Raw genomic sequence first — 16,840 nt, 5'->3', positions numbered from 1 at the left:
CCCTCCACACCTCGGTACTTAAAATAACGATCTGTATTCAAGTGGCATCTTTTGACAGCTGAACTCCAACTGCTTTACAGACATCCAGGACCTCAGCCCTCCTCACCCATATTTTACAGGCTTTGTATCATTAACTGCCACATTCTGTGGTTGTAAACTACTAGATAAAAAGCCCCTCCAGGGCATGAGGGGACGGACAGAGCTGCTGTCCAGAGAGCCTGGGGGACAGCCAGGACAGGCTGGCCATTCTCATCCACACTGTGTCTGTCACGCCATTCCCTGCATGGCACTCAAGTGACACCTGAAGCACAAAGATGATTTTACAAGCCATTCTGAGCTCCTGAAAACAAAACTAAGGAGCTCAGAGCAGAAAAAAACCTTCTCAGCCGTATGCTGGGGTGGCTGGCACGATGCTGTAACAAAGCTCCATCTCCCAGCAAAAAGCTACATCATGATAACCTCAATGTGACCCTCAGGACAGAGCGGGATGGGATGCGTCACTCCAGCATCCTCCCTGTGCGGCAGGCATCACCTCTGACATTTGCAGCTCCTTCCCCATTAGCAGATCACAGCACGGGTGGCTGCAGGGATTCAGGAGTCACTGAAGGAACACGGGAATGAGGCCCGTTATAAACAGGCTGTTACTCCACCGAGCTGTTTGTGTTCTTTACTAAGTACAGAGCGGTTCCAATCTATCAGCAAAGCATTTTAAATTAAGAGCACTAAACACTGAAAACTCTCCAGCCAGTGCCTAGAACTGAGTATTTCCAGCCCAGATTATTGGCATCATCTTTTTCTCTGGCGGAGACGGCGCATTTGGCATCTATTAACAGGGTTTGCATTATTTATTAACCTGCACCGCGAGTCATTTCCAACTCGCAGGCAACTGCGCGATTTATTTCGGAGCATAACCTCTCTGTCAAGTTTCACAACTGCTCCTCAGCTCCCCACTCGATAAAGCAGCTCCAAAAATGAGCAGAAGGCTTGTCTGGTCCTCTCATCAGGGGTGACAAGGAGGGAGGGCAAGTCAGGGAACGGAGCTGTGTTGGGAGGTTTAGGTTGGAGATCAGGGAAAGGTTCTTCTCCCAGAGGGTGCTGGCACTGCCCAGGCTCCCCAGGGAATGGGCACGGCCCCGAGGCTGCCAGAGCTCCAGGAGCCTTTGGACAGCGCTGCCAGGGATGCCCAGGGTGGGGCTGTTGGGGGTCTGGGCAGGGCCAGGAGCGGGACTGGATGATCCTTGTGGGTCCCTTCCAGCTCAGAATATTCCACAATTCTGAAAAATGGGCAGCAAGGGCCAAGGGGTGCAACCATCCTGTATGGACAAGGTTGAGCAAGGGGTGTCTACACAGAAGAGAGATTCCCAAAACATTGCCAGGCTGATGCTTTTCTTCCAACAATATCAAATGTGGTAAAGGGGAGGCAAGAGGGATGGGTTTAATTTAATATTTAGGTTCCCCACACAAGAGGCTCTCCTAAGACAACAGGGAGGTGCCCAAACTCCAGGGGACAGAACCTGGCTCTGCTCAGGGGGTACAGACGAAGATCTCACCTTCTCCTCATCACAAACACAAACCCCTGGGGCTTCAGCTCTTCCTGCGATCAGGGTGGGCAATAAGGGCACAAAAAAGTGAGCAGAGGACACCAAGGCTCAGCTGCTTCCCAGGGAAACCCAGAGCAGTGGTCCCTGCACACCCCACCCACGGAACACGGTTAAGGCATGACCTTGCAGAAATGACTCACATTTACAGAGTATTTTACTGCACCAATTTACCCGTAAATAACACAGAAAATGGCTTTTTGCTTTGCAGATAATTTTATTAGGCGTTAGCTCTATGCTGGGGATGCAAAGCAAGGCAAGAGCTCCTGCTGTGACATGACAGCCAAAGGACTGCTGGGAAAAGGGGACCAAGCCCCAGGAAAAAGTGCTCAGAGTGAAGTTACTCCTGTTTAGAATCAAATTTTAACGAGAGAACGTGACACCACTGAAACAGGGATGGAGAGGGCAGAAGGGAGAGAGCTGGGCCAGAGCAGAGCATCCTCCACTAACCACCTGGGAATGAGGAAATGGATATGGGCTGTAGCTATTCCAAACCCCCATCCCACAGGAGATGCCCAAACCACCCAGCCGCAACAGTTTACAACAGAAATGGAGATGATTTTGAGACTGCAGACCACACTTATTTCTCCTTCTGGACCTGAATTATAACCACAGTACCACAGACAACCATTTATTTAGATTTAAAGCCCATTTGGAGCAAACAGGGAATCAAAAATGTAATATTCGTCAATTTTGTTTTAAATAAAGTGATGTCAAATATTTTCAGTTGCCACTTACTGAGTCACAGGGATGGGCTGTAAAAGTTATTTTTATTTACTAATGCTACACGACAACTCGATAATGAGCTTTTAATTAAAACCTATTTCTGTTAACCACCGAGGAGGCCAAAAACGCGCCCAGGCGTGAGGACGCAGATGGTGCAGCCAAGCACGTTCCGTGGTGTCTGCCCGAGACAGAGACGGAGCGGGAATGCCGGGAACAGGCGGCTGTGACCAGACAGAGCCAGGGGACAACTGGTGACAATGTGCCCTCTGACCTGCTCAGGTGAGACCCCGCCTGCAGAGCTGCCCCAGCCCTGGGGCCAGCACAGGAAGGACCTGGAGCTGTTGGAGAGAGTCCAGAGGAGGCACCAGAGATGCTCCAAGGGCTGGAGCCCCTCTGCTCTGGAGCCAGCCTGGGAGAGCTGGGGGTGCCCACCTGGAGAGGAGAAGGCTCCAGGGAGAGCTCAGAGCCCCTTGCAGGGCCTAAAGGGGCTCCAGGAGAGCTGGAGAGGGACTGGGGACAAGAGATGGAGGGACAGGACACAGGGAATGGCTTCCCAGTGCCAGAGGGAACGATAGATGGGATATTGGGAAGGAATTGTTCCCTGTAAGCACAGATTGAAGCTGTGGCTGCCCCTGGCAGTGTCCAAGGCCAGGTTGGAGGGGGCTTGGAGCACCCTGGGATAGTAGAAGGTGTCCCTGCCCATGGCAGAAGATGGAACTGGATGAGCTTGAAGGTCCCTTCCAACCCAAACCATTCCATGATTTCACGTCCTGTAAGTTGGGCCCACACAGATGAAGAGTTATGGGGTCAAGAAGCAGCTCAGTGCAGAGCAAGAAGCTCCAAGAGGACAAAAGGAGGGTTTGGATCCTGCAGGAAGCTCTGCTGAGGATGCCCAGAGCTGTAACATCGGCCAGAGCTGTCTCTGTGCTGCAGGTACACATCTGCAGCACAACACTGCTCCCTGCCCGGGACAGCCCCAGGCCTTCCCCCCAAGCAGGAGCTGATTGCTGAGGGACACGGGGCCTTTCAGTGCTCTGATGAGCCCTCAGCACTGCTGAGCTCTGAACACAGACAGCTCACCCGGGCTGGGAGGGGCAGCCAGTGGCTCACCTCGGGGTGAAGCCAGGTTAAATGCCTCTCTTCCCATTGCCAGGGCTGTGTCATTCCCTACCAGTGTTGCCTCCCAGCTTCAAGATTATTCCCAGGATTGCTTCCCTGTTCAAGTACCTTTAATTTCAAAAACCACCTACTTGAAAGACACTGCCTGTACAAAGAAAAAAAAAAAAGTTATTAAAGAGCATCAAAATTGGAGTCTCCACACCAAAAGAGAAAAATTTACTGTCCCAAATGCCCTCCCTCCTTCCCCTCTGCATCAACACATCTCCGGATTAATTAACAGAGTCTGGGGATTGACAGCAGTTTTGAACAGTCTTTGGAGAGAAGTAACAAGAGTTTCCAACTAGCTTGGAAGAGGCTGTGATGGGAGCAGGGGATCCAGGGAACTTTTCAGGTGCAGGTTGAGGCCAAAGCCAAAGAGGATCCATGTCCACAAGTCACAAGCACAACTTAAGAGAATGAACTGCACCAAGCAAGACACCTCCAAAACATCAACTCCCAAATGTCACTGGTGAGAATCAGAAATTCTGAGGTTTTGGGGCATAAACCCCTCCAAGACATGAGTGAGGAAACAGCCCTTACCTGCTGTGTCTCAGATTCAAAGAGAGTAGCACGTGCTCCTGAGTGCTGGCACAAGATCAGGACACATGGGCACATGGAGGAACAAAACACTGACTTGGAAGCTGGTATCCCAACAATTTATTTGGGATCATGTTGTAGCTCAGGGGGATTGTTTCTCTCAGCTTTTTTAAACAGCTGTTCCTGCACACAGAATGGTCTTTTCCTGTTAAGTTTGTGTCCACTCACAGAAGCTTTGCAGCATCAAGAGGTCACTGTCCCTACCAGCACCCTGCTGCCTGAAATTTGGAATGTATGGATCTTTATAAACCCCCTTCCAAGTATCCTGCATTGCAGAAGGAAGCCAAGGGCATTCCGCTCCCTGATTTCCTCCTCCTGCCTTTTTATTTTGGTGCAGTGACTGGACACAGCTCAAAACTCAGCTCGGATTTACTGCACCAGCTCTTCCTCAAAAACTTATTTCCACCCAGATTTCCACCACCAAATCCTGGGTTGTTCCAGTTCCAGAAGATGAGCTTTGCAGCTCAGCTACACAAGTCCCCGTGTCTGGTGACAAAGGGACAGCACTCAGCCACATACGGCCGAAATCAGGACTCTTCTACTTACAAGGGCTTTACATCCAACCTCATCCAACTGGCCCTGCACCGAGTGGGGCACTGGGCTAAAATAAAGATCCCTTCCAACCAGGATTATCCTCTGGACAGAGAGCAACAGCTTAAGCACTGAAGCAGTAACTGGATGCATGTTTAGACCAGCAAATACATCAGCACAAACCTGCCTCTTCTCGCTGCTTGAACACTTAAGCTGTTTCTCCAGGCTGGCTGTAAAGCTTCTCCAATTCATTTTTAAGACAGCAAAAGATAAAGGTTGGGAAGCAGCTGGGCAGCGAGCTGCACCTTGATGGAGTGACCATCAAGGTCACTTGATGGAGTGCAGGATTCAAGCCCAAGAGCACAACACAACAGAGAGGGACAAACACACCCTTTGGAAAATGGGTCATGGCTCTGTAATGGAGACACACTAACGAGGCTGAGCACTGCAAGAGGAAGAAATTGGCAAAGACACCCAGGAGACCAAAAGAATGATGGAGGGGTTCTCCCATCAGCCAGGGAACTTGGTTCTGAGAGGGGAAAAACTACACATGGTGGGGGGGAGACCAACCTGACATCGGCCACACCACACCTCTGCCACCCCACCAGAGACGTGGGGTTTTAATTATTGAATAATTCATGGAGTGGTTTGGGTTGGAAGGGACCTTAAAGCCCATCTTGTTCCACCTCCCTGCCTTGGACAGGATATCTTCCACTATCCCAGGTTGCTCCAAGCCCTGTCCCAACCTGGCCTTGGGCACTGCCAGGGATCCAGGGGCAGCCACAGCTGCTCTGGGCACCCTGTGCCAGGGCCTGCCCACCCTCCCAGGGAAGAGGATTCCACATGGCTGCCCAAGGTTCTCAGGAAGGTGAGGCAGGTGGGGTTGCTTTAGCACAGGGATTCAAGAGCTATGCAAATGTCTATCCTTCCTCCAGATGTTATCAATTAATTAGGTACAGCTCAAACCTCCAAGATGGAAGTAACAAAAGGAAGACACTCGCTTCATGCCTCAAAGATTTCCCCAAACAAATCTGAAGTCTTTAAAGTGAAACCCCAACCGTGATTATTAATCTCCATCACCGTGTTAGAAAGATTAAGATTTCATTTCTAGGAATTATTTTAGATTTAGGCTCAATTTAGAGACATCAACTGCAGAATAAACAGATGCAAAGCAGGTTTAATCCCTTAAAATGCACAGCTGGGGATTTCTAGGGAGCAGACTGAAAAATTAACACTGAGAAAGAAAGTGAGTCTCCAGCAGCTACAGCTGGGTCATGGAATCATGGAATATCCTGAGCTGGGAGGAACCCCCAGTGATCATGGAAGACCAACTCCAGACATCCAACAGATCAGCAGCTCTCTGTCCCTGTCAGCACGAGGTGCCACTCACAGGCCACAAAAACACATCTCAAGAGCCCCCAAACTGCAGGATTCCCACTGCACCTCCTTCCACTCATCCTGTCAAGCGTTTGTGAGGCAGATTTCCCTCTCCTTCCTGGCCAAAGGCACCTCAAAGCACACAGATAGCTGGGTAAACAGTGCTGCTCACTCTTCTCCTAGCAAACCTTGGGATAGGGGCCAGACTCCTTCAGAGAGCAGCAATCTGTCCCAAAAATCAACTCTCCCACCCCACTGACTCTCAGGAGAGCACAAACTCCACTCCTGGGCTCCAGGTCTCACTGTGGGGGTGGAGCAAGCTGAGCCCTTCCCTGGGCCACCTTCCCACCCCAGCCACTCGAGGTGTGTCAGATCCCTCTGCCCCAGGGATGCTTCTGCAGAGTCAGCACAATGAGGAGCTTTCCCCAGAGCTGCTCAAGTACAAGACAAAATCTGGGACAGAGATCCAGCCAGGGTGCTGGACAGCTCAGATGGAGCTTGGATAAAACCCACACCTCAAGCTGGGCTTGGAGCAAGCCCAGGAAGCCACAGAGATGCTCCAAGGGCTGGAGCCCCTCTGCTCTGGAGCCAGGCTGGGAGAGCTGGGGGTGCTCACCTGGAGAGGAGAAGGCTCCAGGGAGAGCTCAGAGCCCCTTGCAGGGCCTAAAGGGGCTCCAGGAGAGCTGGAGAGGGACTGGGGACAAGAGATGGAGGGACAGGACACAGGGAATGGCTTCCCAGTGCCAGGGGGCAGGGATGGATGGGATATTGGGCAGGAATTGTTCCCTGGCAGGGTGGGCAGGCCCTGGCACAGGGTGCCCAGAGCAGCTGTGGCTGCCCCTGGATCCCTGGCAGTGCCCAAAGCCAGGCTGGACACTTGGAGCAGCCTGGGACAGTGGGAGGTGTCCCTGTCCAAGGCAGGGAGTGGAACAGGATGAGTTTTGAGGTCCCTTCCCACCCAAACCAGTCCATGATTCCATAAAAACTCACTCCTCAGCTGCAAGGTGTGAAACAGCCCCATCACCCACCTGCATCCATCCATCCATCATCCATCCATCCATCCATCCATCCAGCCATCCATCCCCCCTCCTGCTCCAATATTCCATGCTGAAGGATGAGGTCAGAATTCCCTCTGCATCCCCCCTGCACCAGCTCCAACACAAGGAGCCCTCAGCAGGGCCTGAGCTCCTTCCACCTGCAGGAGTCTCTCTGCAGCAACAAGTTCTTTTGGCAGGAACCTCCCAGAAAAGTCAGCTGGAGACGCAGCAGTTCCACAGCCAAATCCCACAGGAGCACTGCACAAACCGCCCTGATCCCAGCGGGAAGTGACACCCGGCCACAGCACTGAAATTCACTATTATTTACTTTCCACCATCAGTTATTGCTGCAGCCTCGGGAAACCAGCAAAAACAGAGCCAGGACACTCACACTCTGCTGGAAGTGTCTGCCTAGAGCAAATCCTTAATCCCTAGGAAAAGCAGGAAGTTCTACAAGGCTGAGAGCAGATTTCCAGAGCAAGGAAATCGGTGATGACAAACGCCCCTTGGCTGATGGGTGCTGGGATTCCCCCAGGGTTTGGGTCAGGATAATGAAATATAAACTATTAAATGCAGAGGTTGGAGTGGGGTTTCAATGTCTGTGTGGCCAACCCCTCTGGACCAGCTGAAAAAGCAGAGCAGATCCCAGGGTTTGGCAGCAACGCCCTGGGAGAACGCCTTACAAGTTCCAAGGGCCCCAAAGAAAGGAAATTATCACAGAAAAGCCAGACTCAACCCTCTGGAGCATCCCTCAGCCTCACGGTGAGCTAAGAGCTCAGGAAAATGCCAATATTCTGTCCTTGGGCATTTGTGGAGCACTTGGGAGTTGGATTCCTGTGGATTCAAGCCTTGACACTGAGATTCCTCAAGCCCTGAGACAGCCACAGTGTAGTGGTGACTTGGGCTGGGACGGCAGGACAGCACTGGATTAGAGCCCAAAGGAAGCTGGACTGCAATGAGGATAAAGCTGATTTATACCCAGAATGAAGCTGAATTATAGCCAAAGTATAGGATGAATTATAACCAGAATAATGCCAAATTGCACCCAGAATGAGATCAAATTGTAATCGGAATGGAGCCAAATAATAACCTAAATAAAGCTAAGTTACACCTGGAGTGAAGATGAATTATTGCCAGAATAAAGCTGAATTATAACCAAAGTATAGGATGGATAATAACCAGAATAATGCCAAATTATACCCAGGCCAAAGCCAAACTACACACAGAAAAGAAGCCAATTTATGACCAAAACAATGCTGAATTACACACAGAATAAGGATTAATGATAACAAAAACTAAGCCAAACTATAGTCAGAATACAACTGAATTACACACACAATAACGCTGAATTACAACCACAGCAAAGCCAAGTTATAACAAAGTAAAACCAAATGACACCGATTCATGACCAAAGCAAAGGTGAATTACAACCAGAAAAAAAGCCGAATTACAGCCAGAATATTGTGCAATTATACCCAAAATCACACCAGGATAAGGCCAATTTATAACCAAAACAAAGCTGTGCCGCTGCTGCCCAGGGCAGGCCCCGGAACCGGCGGAGGGTTGGGGGGGCTGGGAGGGGGGTCCGGGCCCCTCAGGGGCTGTGGGGGGGGCTGGGGGGCCCGTCCCCCTCAGCGGGACCCCCGCGCCCGCGCGGGCCGTCACCTCGCAGCTGAACTCCATCTCGGCGTCCATGGTGGCGATGCGCACGGTGAAGGTCTTGGGCTGCTTGCGCTTCAGGGAGCTGAAGCTCATGCGGGACGCGATGGCCCCGGCCATGGCGGCGCAGCGCGGTCAGCGCGGCGGCGGCGCCATGGCGGCCTAGCCCCGCCCCCTCCGCCAAGCCATTGGCCGCGCAGCGAGAGCGCCCGCCCCCGCCGGCCCTCGTAGCCAATAGAAAGGGGTATGCTGAAGAGGCGGGAGCAGAAGCGGCTATGATTGGGTAGCAAGGACGCCGCTCAAGAGAAGGGGTGGGGTGAGGCGGGGCCATTACGCGCGGTGTGAGGAAGCGATGGGGCGTGGTGGTGTCGCCCCCTGGTGGCGGGCGGAGCGCTCTGCTCGCGGGGACACGGGGAGACCGGGACACGGGGGCACCGGGACACGGGGACATGGGAGGCAGGGACATCAGGACACGGGGAAACGGGGACACGGGAGGCAGGGAGGGTGACCGGGGACCCTGGCATGTCCGAGGCCCGTGCGGTGTCAGGGGTCCGCGGGGTATCCGGGATCCGGGGGTGTCTGGCGGATCTGCGCGATCCATGGGGTGTCCGGGGTCCCCTGGACAGTGGGGTGTCCAGGGTCTGTGGGGGTCCCTGAGGTGTCAGGGTGTCCGGGATCTGGGGGTGTCCGCGGCTGCGCAGAGCCCGTGGGGTGTAAGGGTCCTTGGGGTGTCAGGGATCGCTGAGATGTGAGGGCTTTGTGGGTCCGTGAGGCCCTTGACGTGTCCCCGCTGCCGTGGGGTGTCCCCGCTGCCGTGGGCTGTCCCCAGTGCCGTGGGGTGTCCCCAGTGCCGTGGGTGTCCCCGCAGGACGGGGTTCTCAGGGTGACACTGGGTGCTGCCCCCTCGGTGGTTGCCGAGGCGAAGGGACCCACGCGGTCCCGGGGGCACCCGGGTGTCCGGGCTCGTGGGTGGGGGCAGAGACTGGGACCAGTGCCCGGGGCGGGCGGGGACACGGGGCAGGACTGGGACGGGGACCGGGACTGGGACGGGGACAGGGACTGGGACTGGGACTGGGACTGGGACTGGGACTGGGACTGGGACTGGGACTGGGATTGGGACCGGGACTGGGACTGGGACTGGGACTGGGACTGGGACTGGTACCGGGATTGGGACCGGGACTGGGAGCGGGACTGGGACCGGGATTGGGACCGGGACTGGGACTAGGACCGGGACTGGCATTGGGACTGGGACCGGGGCCAGCGCGGCGCAAGGGGGCGGGACTGGCAGCAATAGCGGGACATCGGACGGGGCTGGGAGCAGAACCAGCTGCGGTAATGGAACCGGGACCGTCACTGCGATGATGGGATGGTGGCTGGGACCCGTCACCAGGGCAAGGGGACGGGACCGCCACCCCGATCGGTGGGGGATAACGGGCTGGGAACTGGGACGAGCACGGGGGAACGAAACAGAAACTGGGATCCGCTCAGAGTTACCGGCACGGAAACTGAGTCCAGCACGGGGATAACGGCACGGACTGGGATCAGTCCAGGGTTACTGGGATGGGAACTGGGACCAGTTTAGGGTTACTTGGACAGAAACTGGGACCAGCACAGGGGGACGGGGCGGACCTAAATCCGGCAGGAGCAGGAGGGGGAAGGGACCAGCGGCAGCCGAGAAGCCCCCCCGACACCCCTGGGGGGACCCAGGCGTCCGGGAGCAGCCCCCGCCCCCGCAGCGGGAAGAACGGGGCCTCTGTCCCCGCGGGGACAATGGGGACATTGATGGGGACCCCCCCGCCCCCCCGCAGGACCCCCCATGGCAGAAAGCGACGACCCCGCCCGCCGGGACCCCGCCCCCACTGGCCCCCGCACCCAGGTGGGCGAAGGGGGTGGGGGACGTGAGGGGGAAACTGAGGAACCACGGGGGGGTGTGGGGTGTTGTAGGGGCTGGGGGGAGGGGGGGGGTTGGGGAACCCTGGGCACCCGAGGGAGCTCGAAGGGGCCATGTGGAGCATTGGGGTGTACGGGGGAGCCCAAGACTCCATAGGGACTTATGGGGCACAAGGGGCGAGCTCTGGACAGCTGGGGGGGCATTGTGGGGTACAAAGATAAATTGGGGTAGGAGGGCTGGGGGGCTGTAGGGGTGCTGGGGGGTCCTTCCTTGGCCCCCTGCAATGGGTGACCCCCCTGCCCAGCCCTGCCGGCCCGTGCCGAGGGTCCACGCCTTTGGAAAGGGGGAGCAGGCGCTGCGGAGGGACCCCCGCACCCCCCCCGCCATGCAGGGCTGGCTGCACAAGCAGGTGAGGCAGGGGGCGCGGGGAGGGCTGGGGAGGGGGCTCAGGGGTTGGATGGGGGTTGAGGTGCAGGTTTCTGGGGGGTTTGCCAGCGTTTTGGGAAGACCTGGGGCGGTGGGGAGGAGCTGGAGGGTGTACGGGGTTGGGGGGGTCTGGGGTGTCAGGGGGTTTTGGGGGTGGATGTGGGGCTTGGGGGAAATCAGAGGGAGTTGGAGGGGGTCAGTGGGTGGTGAGGGAGGGTTGTGGGCTTTGGGGGCTTTGGGGAGATCAGAGACACATGGTCGGATGGGGCAGTGTGGGGCGGTTATGGGGTCTGAGATGGAAGAAGGTGCTGGGGGGTTATGGGGTTTGGGGGTCTGGCAGGGCAGGGAGTCCTGGGGGGTGAGGAGCTTGGGGGGATCGGGAGGGATTGAGGGGTCTGGGGCAGCAGAGGGTCCCGGGGAGGGATGGGCTGCGGGGGCTCAGCCCCTGTCCCCCTCCCCCCCGCTTCTCAGGACAGCTCGGGGCTGCGGCTCTGGAAGCGCCGCTGGTTTGTACTGGTGGATCTCTGCCTCTACTACTACCGGGGTGAGGGGGGCACGGGGGGCTGGAGACACCCGCAGGGCGTGGGGACCTGGGGCTGAGGGGGCTTGGGTGACCTGGTGTCCCTGGGGGGTCAGCGATCCCGGGCTGTCCCTGGGTCATTGGGGGTTCCCGGGGGGGCTCAGGGGTCCTGGGGTGTTGGGCAGTCCTTGGAGGACCAGGAATCCTGGGGGATCCCTGGGGTATTTGGGGGTCTCTGGAAGAGACAGGGATCTCCCGGGGACTGGGGGTGTCTCGGGAGCATTGGGAATTCCTGGGGATTGGGGGTCTCTGGATGGATTAGGGATTCCCCAGGATCAGGGCTCCCTGGGGGCTTGAAGAGGTCCTCGGTGGGGTTCTAAGGTCTGAGGGGCCCGGGAGGTTTGGGGGCATCAGAGGAGGTCTCCGACATCCCCCTGATGGCACTGGAGATCTCAGGGTGCAGATGGGGGCTCTGGTGCCCCCCATTGTGACCTTCCTCTGTCCCCCCAGACAGCAGCGAGCAGCAAGTGCGGGGCGGCCTCCCCCTGCCCGGCTACGAGATCCGCGTGCTGCCCGCCGCCCCCCGCGCCCCCCGCGCCCCCCAGTTCCTCTTCACGGTCAGCCCTGGCTCCCTGGCACCCCGAATCCGGGGGTGCTCTGCGTGGAGGGGACGGGACCCCGAGACCCGAGCCCGGTCTAGCCAGGATCCCCCATTCCCAGGCCGAACACGCCGGGATGCGAACGTACTGCCTGGGGGCTGAGACCCCCGAGGAGCTGCACGCCTGGGTCTGTGCCCTGCGCCGGGGGGCATCGCCCCTGCCCGGGTGAGGGGGGCACGGGGGGCACCGGGGGGGCTGGGTCTATGGGGGGGCACAGAGAGGGCCTGGGTTTCGAGGGCTTTGGGGGATCCCAGGCGGCAGGAGGAGGTTGGAGATTTTGGGGAGGGAGAGAGAGGGTTTGGGGAATCTGGGGAGGGGGGTCACAGAGCGTTTGGCGGGGTTTTGGGGGCAGTTAACCCTTTAACTCCTGTTTTCTATCCCCCTTTCCCAGCTCGGCCCGCTCCCTCTCCCAGCAGGCACTCCAGGAACCCCGGGGTGCGGATCTTCCCTCGCCCCCATTGCCCATGCACTCCCCCGGTGAGGGGCTCGGGGGCCCACCCGCGCCCCCTCCTTGCTGCCCCCCAGTCCCTCCACTGCCCCAGAGCGAGGTGAGGTCTGGGGTGGGGGAGAACTGAAACGGGGGGAAATATGAGGGGGGCAAGTACTGGGGTGATTGTGGTGCAGATCTGTGTGGTGATGGGGGCTATGGGGCAGAGCGGGCGGGACTGAGAGGTGGGAGGGGGTTATGGGGCAAGATGGGGGGGCTATGGGGCAGAAAGGGGGCTATCGGCCCAGTGGGGGCCAGGGGGCAGGGAGAAGGGGCGATGGGGCGGAGGGGGGCTGTGAGCAGAGGGGGTTCGGGCAGGGGCGGGTCTGGGGCGGGAACGGCTCTGGGTCCGGCCGGAGCAGCGCTCCCTGCGCCCTCCCTCAGGCGCCCCAAGCCCAGGAGGAGCCCCGGGGGCGGGGATGTCCCCCCAGGGCCGGGGACACGCCGGGGGCGCCGCGGGGACGCCCCGAGCCCGCAGGTGAGGCCCGGCCACGCCCTGACCACACCCCGACCACGCCCCTCGGTCGGACGGCCCCGCCCAATTCTGGCCCCGCCTCCCCAGAGCGGAGCCCGAGGAAGCCCCGCCCCCTTGGAGCAGAGCCTCAGCCCCCGCCGGAGCGAGACATCGGGACCAATCAGCCACCGACCTCTCCAGACGCCTCTTCTGATTGGCTGCCGAGCGCCGCCGGGCCCGCGGGCACCGCCCCCACTCCGGCATCCAATGAGGCGTCGCGGCGGCGGCGGCGGGAGGGGGCGGGTGGGCGTGTCCGGGCGCGCGAAGGTGTGGCCGGGCGGCCAATCAGAATCACGCTGCTGCAGGCCAGCTTCTGAGGGGGCGGGGCCGGGCCGAGGGGGCGGGGCCCGGTGGGCACGCGCCGCGCGCGGCCCCGCCGCGGTGCGGAAGATGGCGGCGGGAGCGCGCGGCGGGAGCGCGGCGCTGCGGCGGCTGCGGGGCGGGGGCGCGGGCGCGGCCCCGCGGGGCGCGCGGTGAGTGGGGACCCCCGGGCGGGGACCCCTGGAACCCCCGCCCTGCGAGCCCCCGCGGCATCCCCGGATCCCTCATCCTGCCCCGGACTCCGCGTCCACCCCGCTCCCCCGCTGCTCCCCCGGCGGGGACACCCCGCATCCTCCCCCCTGGACCCTGCAGCTCCCCAGGACCCCGCATCCCTCCTGCTCCCCGCATCCCCCCGGGTGGAGACCCCATCTCTGAGCCCTTGAGGCCCAGATCTTCCCCGCTCTTCGCATCACCCGCCCCGCGCTCCCCTGAGTGCCCCCATTCCCTCCCGGCCCCCGCATCCCCCGGGGCCGGGACAGCCGTATCCCCTCTCCTGAGACCCCTGAGCCCTTGGCCCCGCATCGCCCCAGGTGGGGACCCCCGCACCCCGCTCCCCTGGGCTTCCTGATCCCGCCCTGGACCCCGCGTTCCCCCGGGCGGGGACCCCCCACCCGAGCCCCCCCGAGCCCCCTGAGCGCTCCCCGGACCCCGCGGCCCTCCCGGAGCCGGCGGGCGGCCCCCAGAGCGGCCCCACGGTCGTTGCCTCGCTGGGGACAAAGGTCCGGCCGCAGCTCGGACCCGGGGCCGAGGGGCACCGTTCCCCCCCCCGCCGCCACTGCCCTGGGGGGGACCCGACCTTCGCCGGGGCACCGGAGCCGCCCCCGGGGCTGATGGGGAACCCGCGGGACGGGCTGGGGGGCTGCTCCCATCGCCCCCCGTCCCCTTGCCCATGGGGGGGTCACTGTCACTGCAGTGGGGGCTGAGGGGGCTCCCGTGGGGGCTGCCCCCCTTGTCCCACACCCCCACACCAGTGTCCTTGCTCTGCTGGGCAGCATGGCCAAAACCCCTCTGGATCCAGGGGGACAGACTGGAACTGGGGACAGACCCAGCCCGGAGCTGGGACGGGGCTCCCAGTATGAACTGAGCAGAAGCCCGCGAAGGCCCGGGGCTCCCTGGAAGCCGGACAATGGAGGCAGCTGCCTGCAGGACCGGCAGTGAGGCCTCTGGATCCTGCTCTGCCGGCCATTCCCGGTGATTCCCGGCCATTCGCGGTGATTCCCGGTGTCCCCCTGCCCCGCTGTCCTGCAGGGGGTACTCCAGGGATGTCGAGGGCAGCTGGTTCCGCTCGCTCTTCGTGCACAAGGTGGATCCCCGCAAGGACGCGCATTCCAACCTCCTCTCCAAGAAGGAGACCAGCAACCTCTACAAGATCCAGTGTGAGTGCTCCTGCCGGGAGGAAGGCAGGCACAGATGGGCTGCACCCCTCACCCGCTGGGACCCCCATTCCCGGATCTTTCCCCCGTTCCCAGCCCCTCTCTCCTGTCCCTGCAGTTCACAACGTGAAGCCGGAATGCCTGGAAGCCTACAACAAGCTGACGTGAGCACACCGAGGGGGCTTCCCGGCATCCCAGCGGGGTCTTGGGGTGCTCTTCTGGACTGAGAGGGGTGGGAGGGCTCATGGAGCTCCTGGGTGGATCTGTGTCCCTGTTCTGTGCCTCAGTTTCCCTCCCTTTGAGATGGATGCATCCCCCAGGCTGCATCCTGTTTGGGAGGGCAAAGAGGGGCACTGGGAGGGTTTTGGGGTGCTGCCCCCCACGCCAACTGTGCCTCTCTGTGCCCCCACAGAGAGGAGGTGCTGCCCAAGCTCCATTCGGACCCCGACTACCCCTGTGACCTGGTGGGCAACTGGAACACGTGGTACGGCGAGCAGGACCAGGCAGGTGAGGCCAGGCAGCGGCTGCTGCTGCCACAGGCAGAGATTTTGGTGGGATTTTGGGGCGCTGCTCCCCTTCCCCACCCCAAACCCCTCTTTGCAGTGCACCTGTGGCGCTTCTCGGGCGGGTACCCGGCGCTCATGGACTGCATGAACAAGCTGAGGCAGAACAAGGTACCGCCGGGGTGGGGGCCACACCCCTGTGCCCGACACCCCCGGCCCGCGTCGCCCCCACCCCGAAACCCCCGGCTGGGGCTGTCCCCAGGAGTACCTGGACTTCCGCAAGGAGAGGAGCCGGATGCTGCTGTCCCGCAGGAACCAGCTGCTCCTGGAATTCAGCTTCTGGAACGAGCCCCAGCCCCGCCAGGGACCAAACATCTACGAGCTCAGGACCTACAAGCTGAAGGTGGGGATCAGCCTGTGCCTCAGGGGGGGTCTTCAGGCTGGTGTACCCCAGCTTTGGGGGGCAGCCCCCCAAATTCCCCCTTCCTGGATGAGGAGACCCTAAGCTGGGCGAGAAGGGAGGTTCTGACTGGTTTTCCTCCCATTTGCAGCCAGGGACCATGATCGAGTGGGGCAACAACTGGTAAGGCCCAGCGTGGAGGGGTCCAAGGTGGGAAAAGCTCTCTCTGGAGAAGGGGGGACCCCTGGGGCAGCCCCCCATGTGTCCCCTGCTTCCTGCAGGGCTCGGGCCATTAAGTACCGCCAGGAGAACCAGGAGGCAGTCGGGGGGTTCTTCTCCCAGATCGGGGAGCTCTACGTGGTGCATCACCTCTGGGGTAAGGGGGGTCACCCCTGGGGGACCCCCGGCCTGGGGGCTGCGCTGGGGGGCTCAGGGTGCCACCCCGTGCTCTCCCCACAGCCTACAGGGATCTGCAGTCCCGGGAGGAGACCAGGAATGCAGCCTGGAGGAAGAGGGGCTGGGATGAGAACGTTTATTACACTGGTGAGTGGGACTCCATCCGCTTTGGGGACCCCCTGCCCATGCTGGGGACCCCCTGGCCTCACCTCTGTCTCCTTTCCTCCCCCAGTCCCGCTGATCCGGACCATGGAATCCCGGATAATGATTCCCCTGAAGATCTCCCCCCTGCAGTGATTTGGGGCCGTGCCAGGGGGGGCTCCCTGCACCCCCAGGGGCTCTCTGCCCCTGCCCTGGCCCTGCTGGGGAAGGGCCGGGGGCTTCTGCTCCCCCCGGCTCCCAGCTCTCTCCCCCGCCCCGTTTTGGGGTGCCCTGGGGGGGGTTGAGAGCAGGGAGGGGAAGGTGGGAGCCCCCTATCCTGTGGTGGGTCCCCAGGATGGTGCTGCTGGGGGGGCTGTGGAGGTGGGGGGGCTTAATTGCTCCTGATGAGCCCAGCGGGTGCCTTTGCTGCCAATTAAATATTTAATATGCTAATGCCTAGGCCCCTCTCGGGGTGGGGAGGGTGGGACTGGGGTGCTTGGTGTGACCCCCCCAGGCTGGTGTCACC

General features: G+C 60.1%; 3 protein-coding genes across 9 annotated transcripts in view; 2 read left to right on the top strand and 1 right to left on the bottom strand.

Moving 5' to 3' along the window:
- Window positions 1–8,854, bottom strand: part of NF2 (NF2, moesin-ezrin-radixin like (MERLIN) tumor suppressor) — a 46,890-nt gene extending 38,036 nt beyond the window's left edge. For all 7 annotated transcript variants that reach the window (XM_053959365.1, XM_053959363.1, XM_053959366.1 and 4 more), the window contains exon 1: window positions 8,690–8,854. In XM_053959365.1, the coding sequence (XP_053815340.1) occupies window positions 8,690–8,803 (114 nt within the window). In that variant the 5' untranslated portion in view covers window positions 8,804–8,854. The remainder of the gene's footprint in view (window positions 1–8,689) is intronic.
- Window positions 8,855–9,918: 1,064 nt separating this feature from the next.
- On the top strand, window positions 9,919–13,497 carry LOC128797283 (pleckstrin homology domain-containing family A member 4-like). Its single transcript, XM_053959673.1, has 9 exons — window positions 9,919–10,015; window positions 10,492–10,559; window positions 10,879–10,983; window positions 11,472–11,544; window positions 12,031–12,137; window positions 12,241–12,344; window positions 12,571–12,727; window positions 13,051–13,144; window positions 13,229–13,497. The coding sequence occupies exons 2-9, from the start codon at window positions 10,500–10,502 to the stop codon at window positions 13,495–13,497; spliced, it is 969 nt and encodes a 322-aa protein (XP_053815648.1). The 5' UTR covers window positions 9,919–10,015; window positions 10,492–10,499.
- A 73-nt stretch (window positions 13,498–13,570) lies between these two features.
- NIPSNAP1 (nipsnap homolog 1) lies at window positions 13,571–16,767 on the top strand. Its single transcript, XM_053959360.1, has 10 exons — window positions 13,571–13,653; window positions 14,750–14,877; window positions 14,993–15,038; window positions 15,287–15,381; window positions 15,478–15,548; window positions 15,640–15,780; window positions 15,929–15,960; window positions 16,059–16,153; window positions 16,237–16,320; window positions 16,406–16,767. Exons 1-10 carry the CDS (start codon window positions 13,571–13,573, stop codon window positions 16,468–16,470), a joined length of 840 nt encoding a protein of 279 aa, XP_053815335.1. The 3' UTR covers window positions 16,471–16,767.
- The last annotated feature ends 73 nt before the right edge of the window (window positions 16,768–16,840 follow it).

The sequence above is a fragment of the Vidua chalybeata genome, chromosome 18 (genome assembly GCF_026979565.1).
Source record: "Vidua chalybeata isolate OUT-0048 chromosome 18, bVidCha1 merged haplotype, whole genome shotgun sequence".
NCBI classification, from domain to species: domain Eukaryota; kingdom Metazoa; phylum Chordata; class Aves; order Passeriformes; family Viduidae; genus Vidua; species Vidua chalybeata.
The sequence above is the reverse complement of the archived record's forward strand: the minus strand, read 5'-3'. Positions and strand labels throughout refer to the sequence as shown.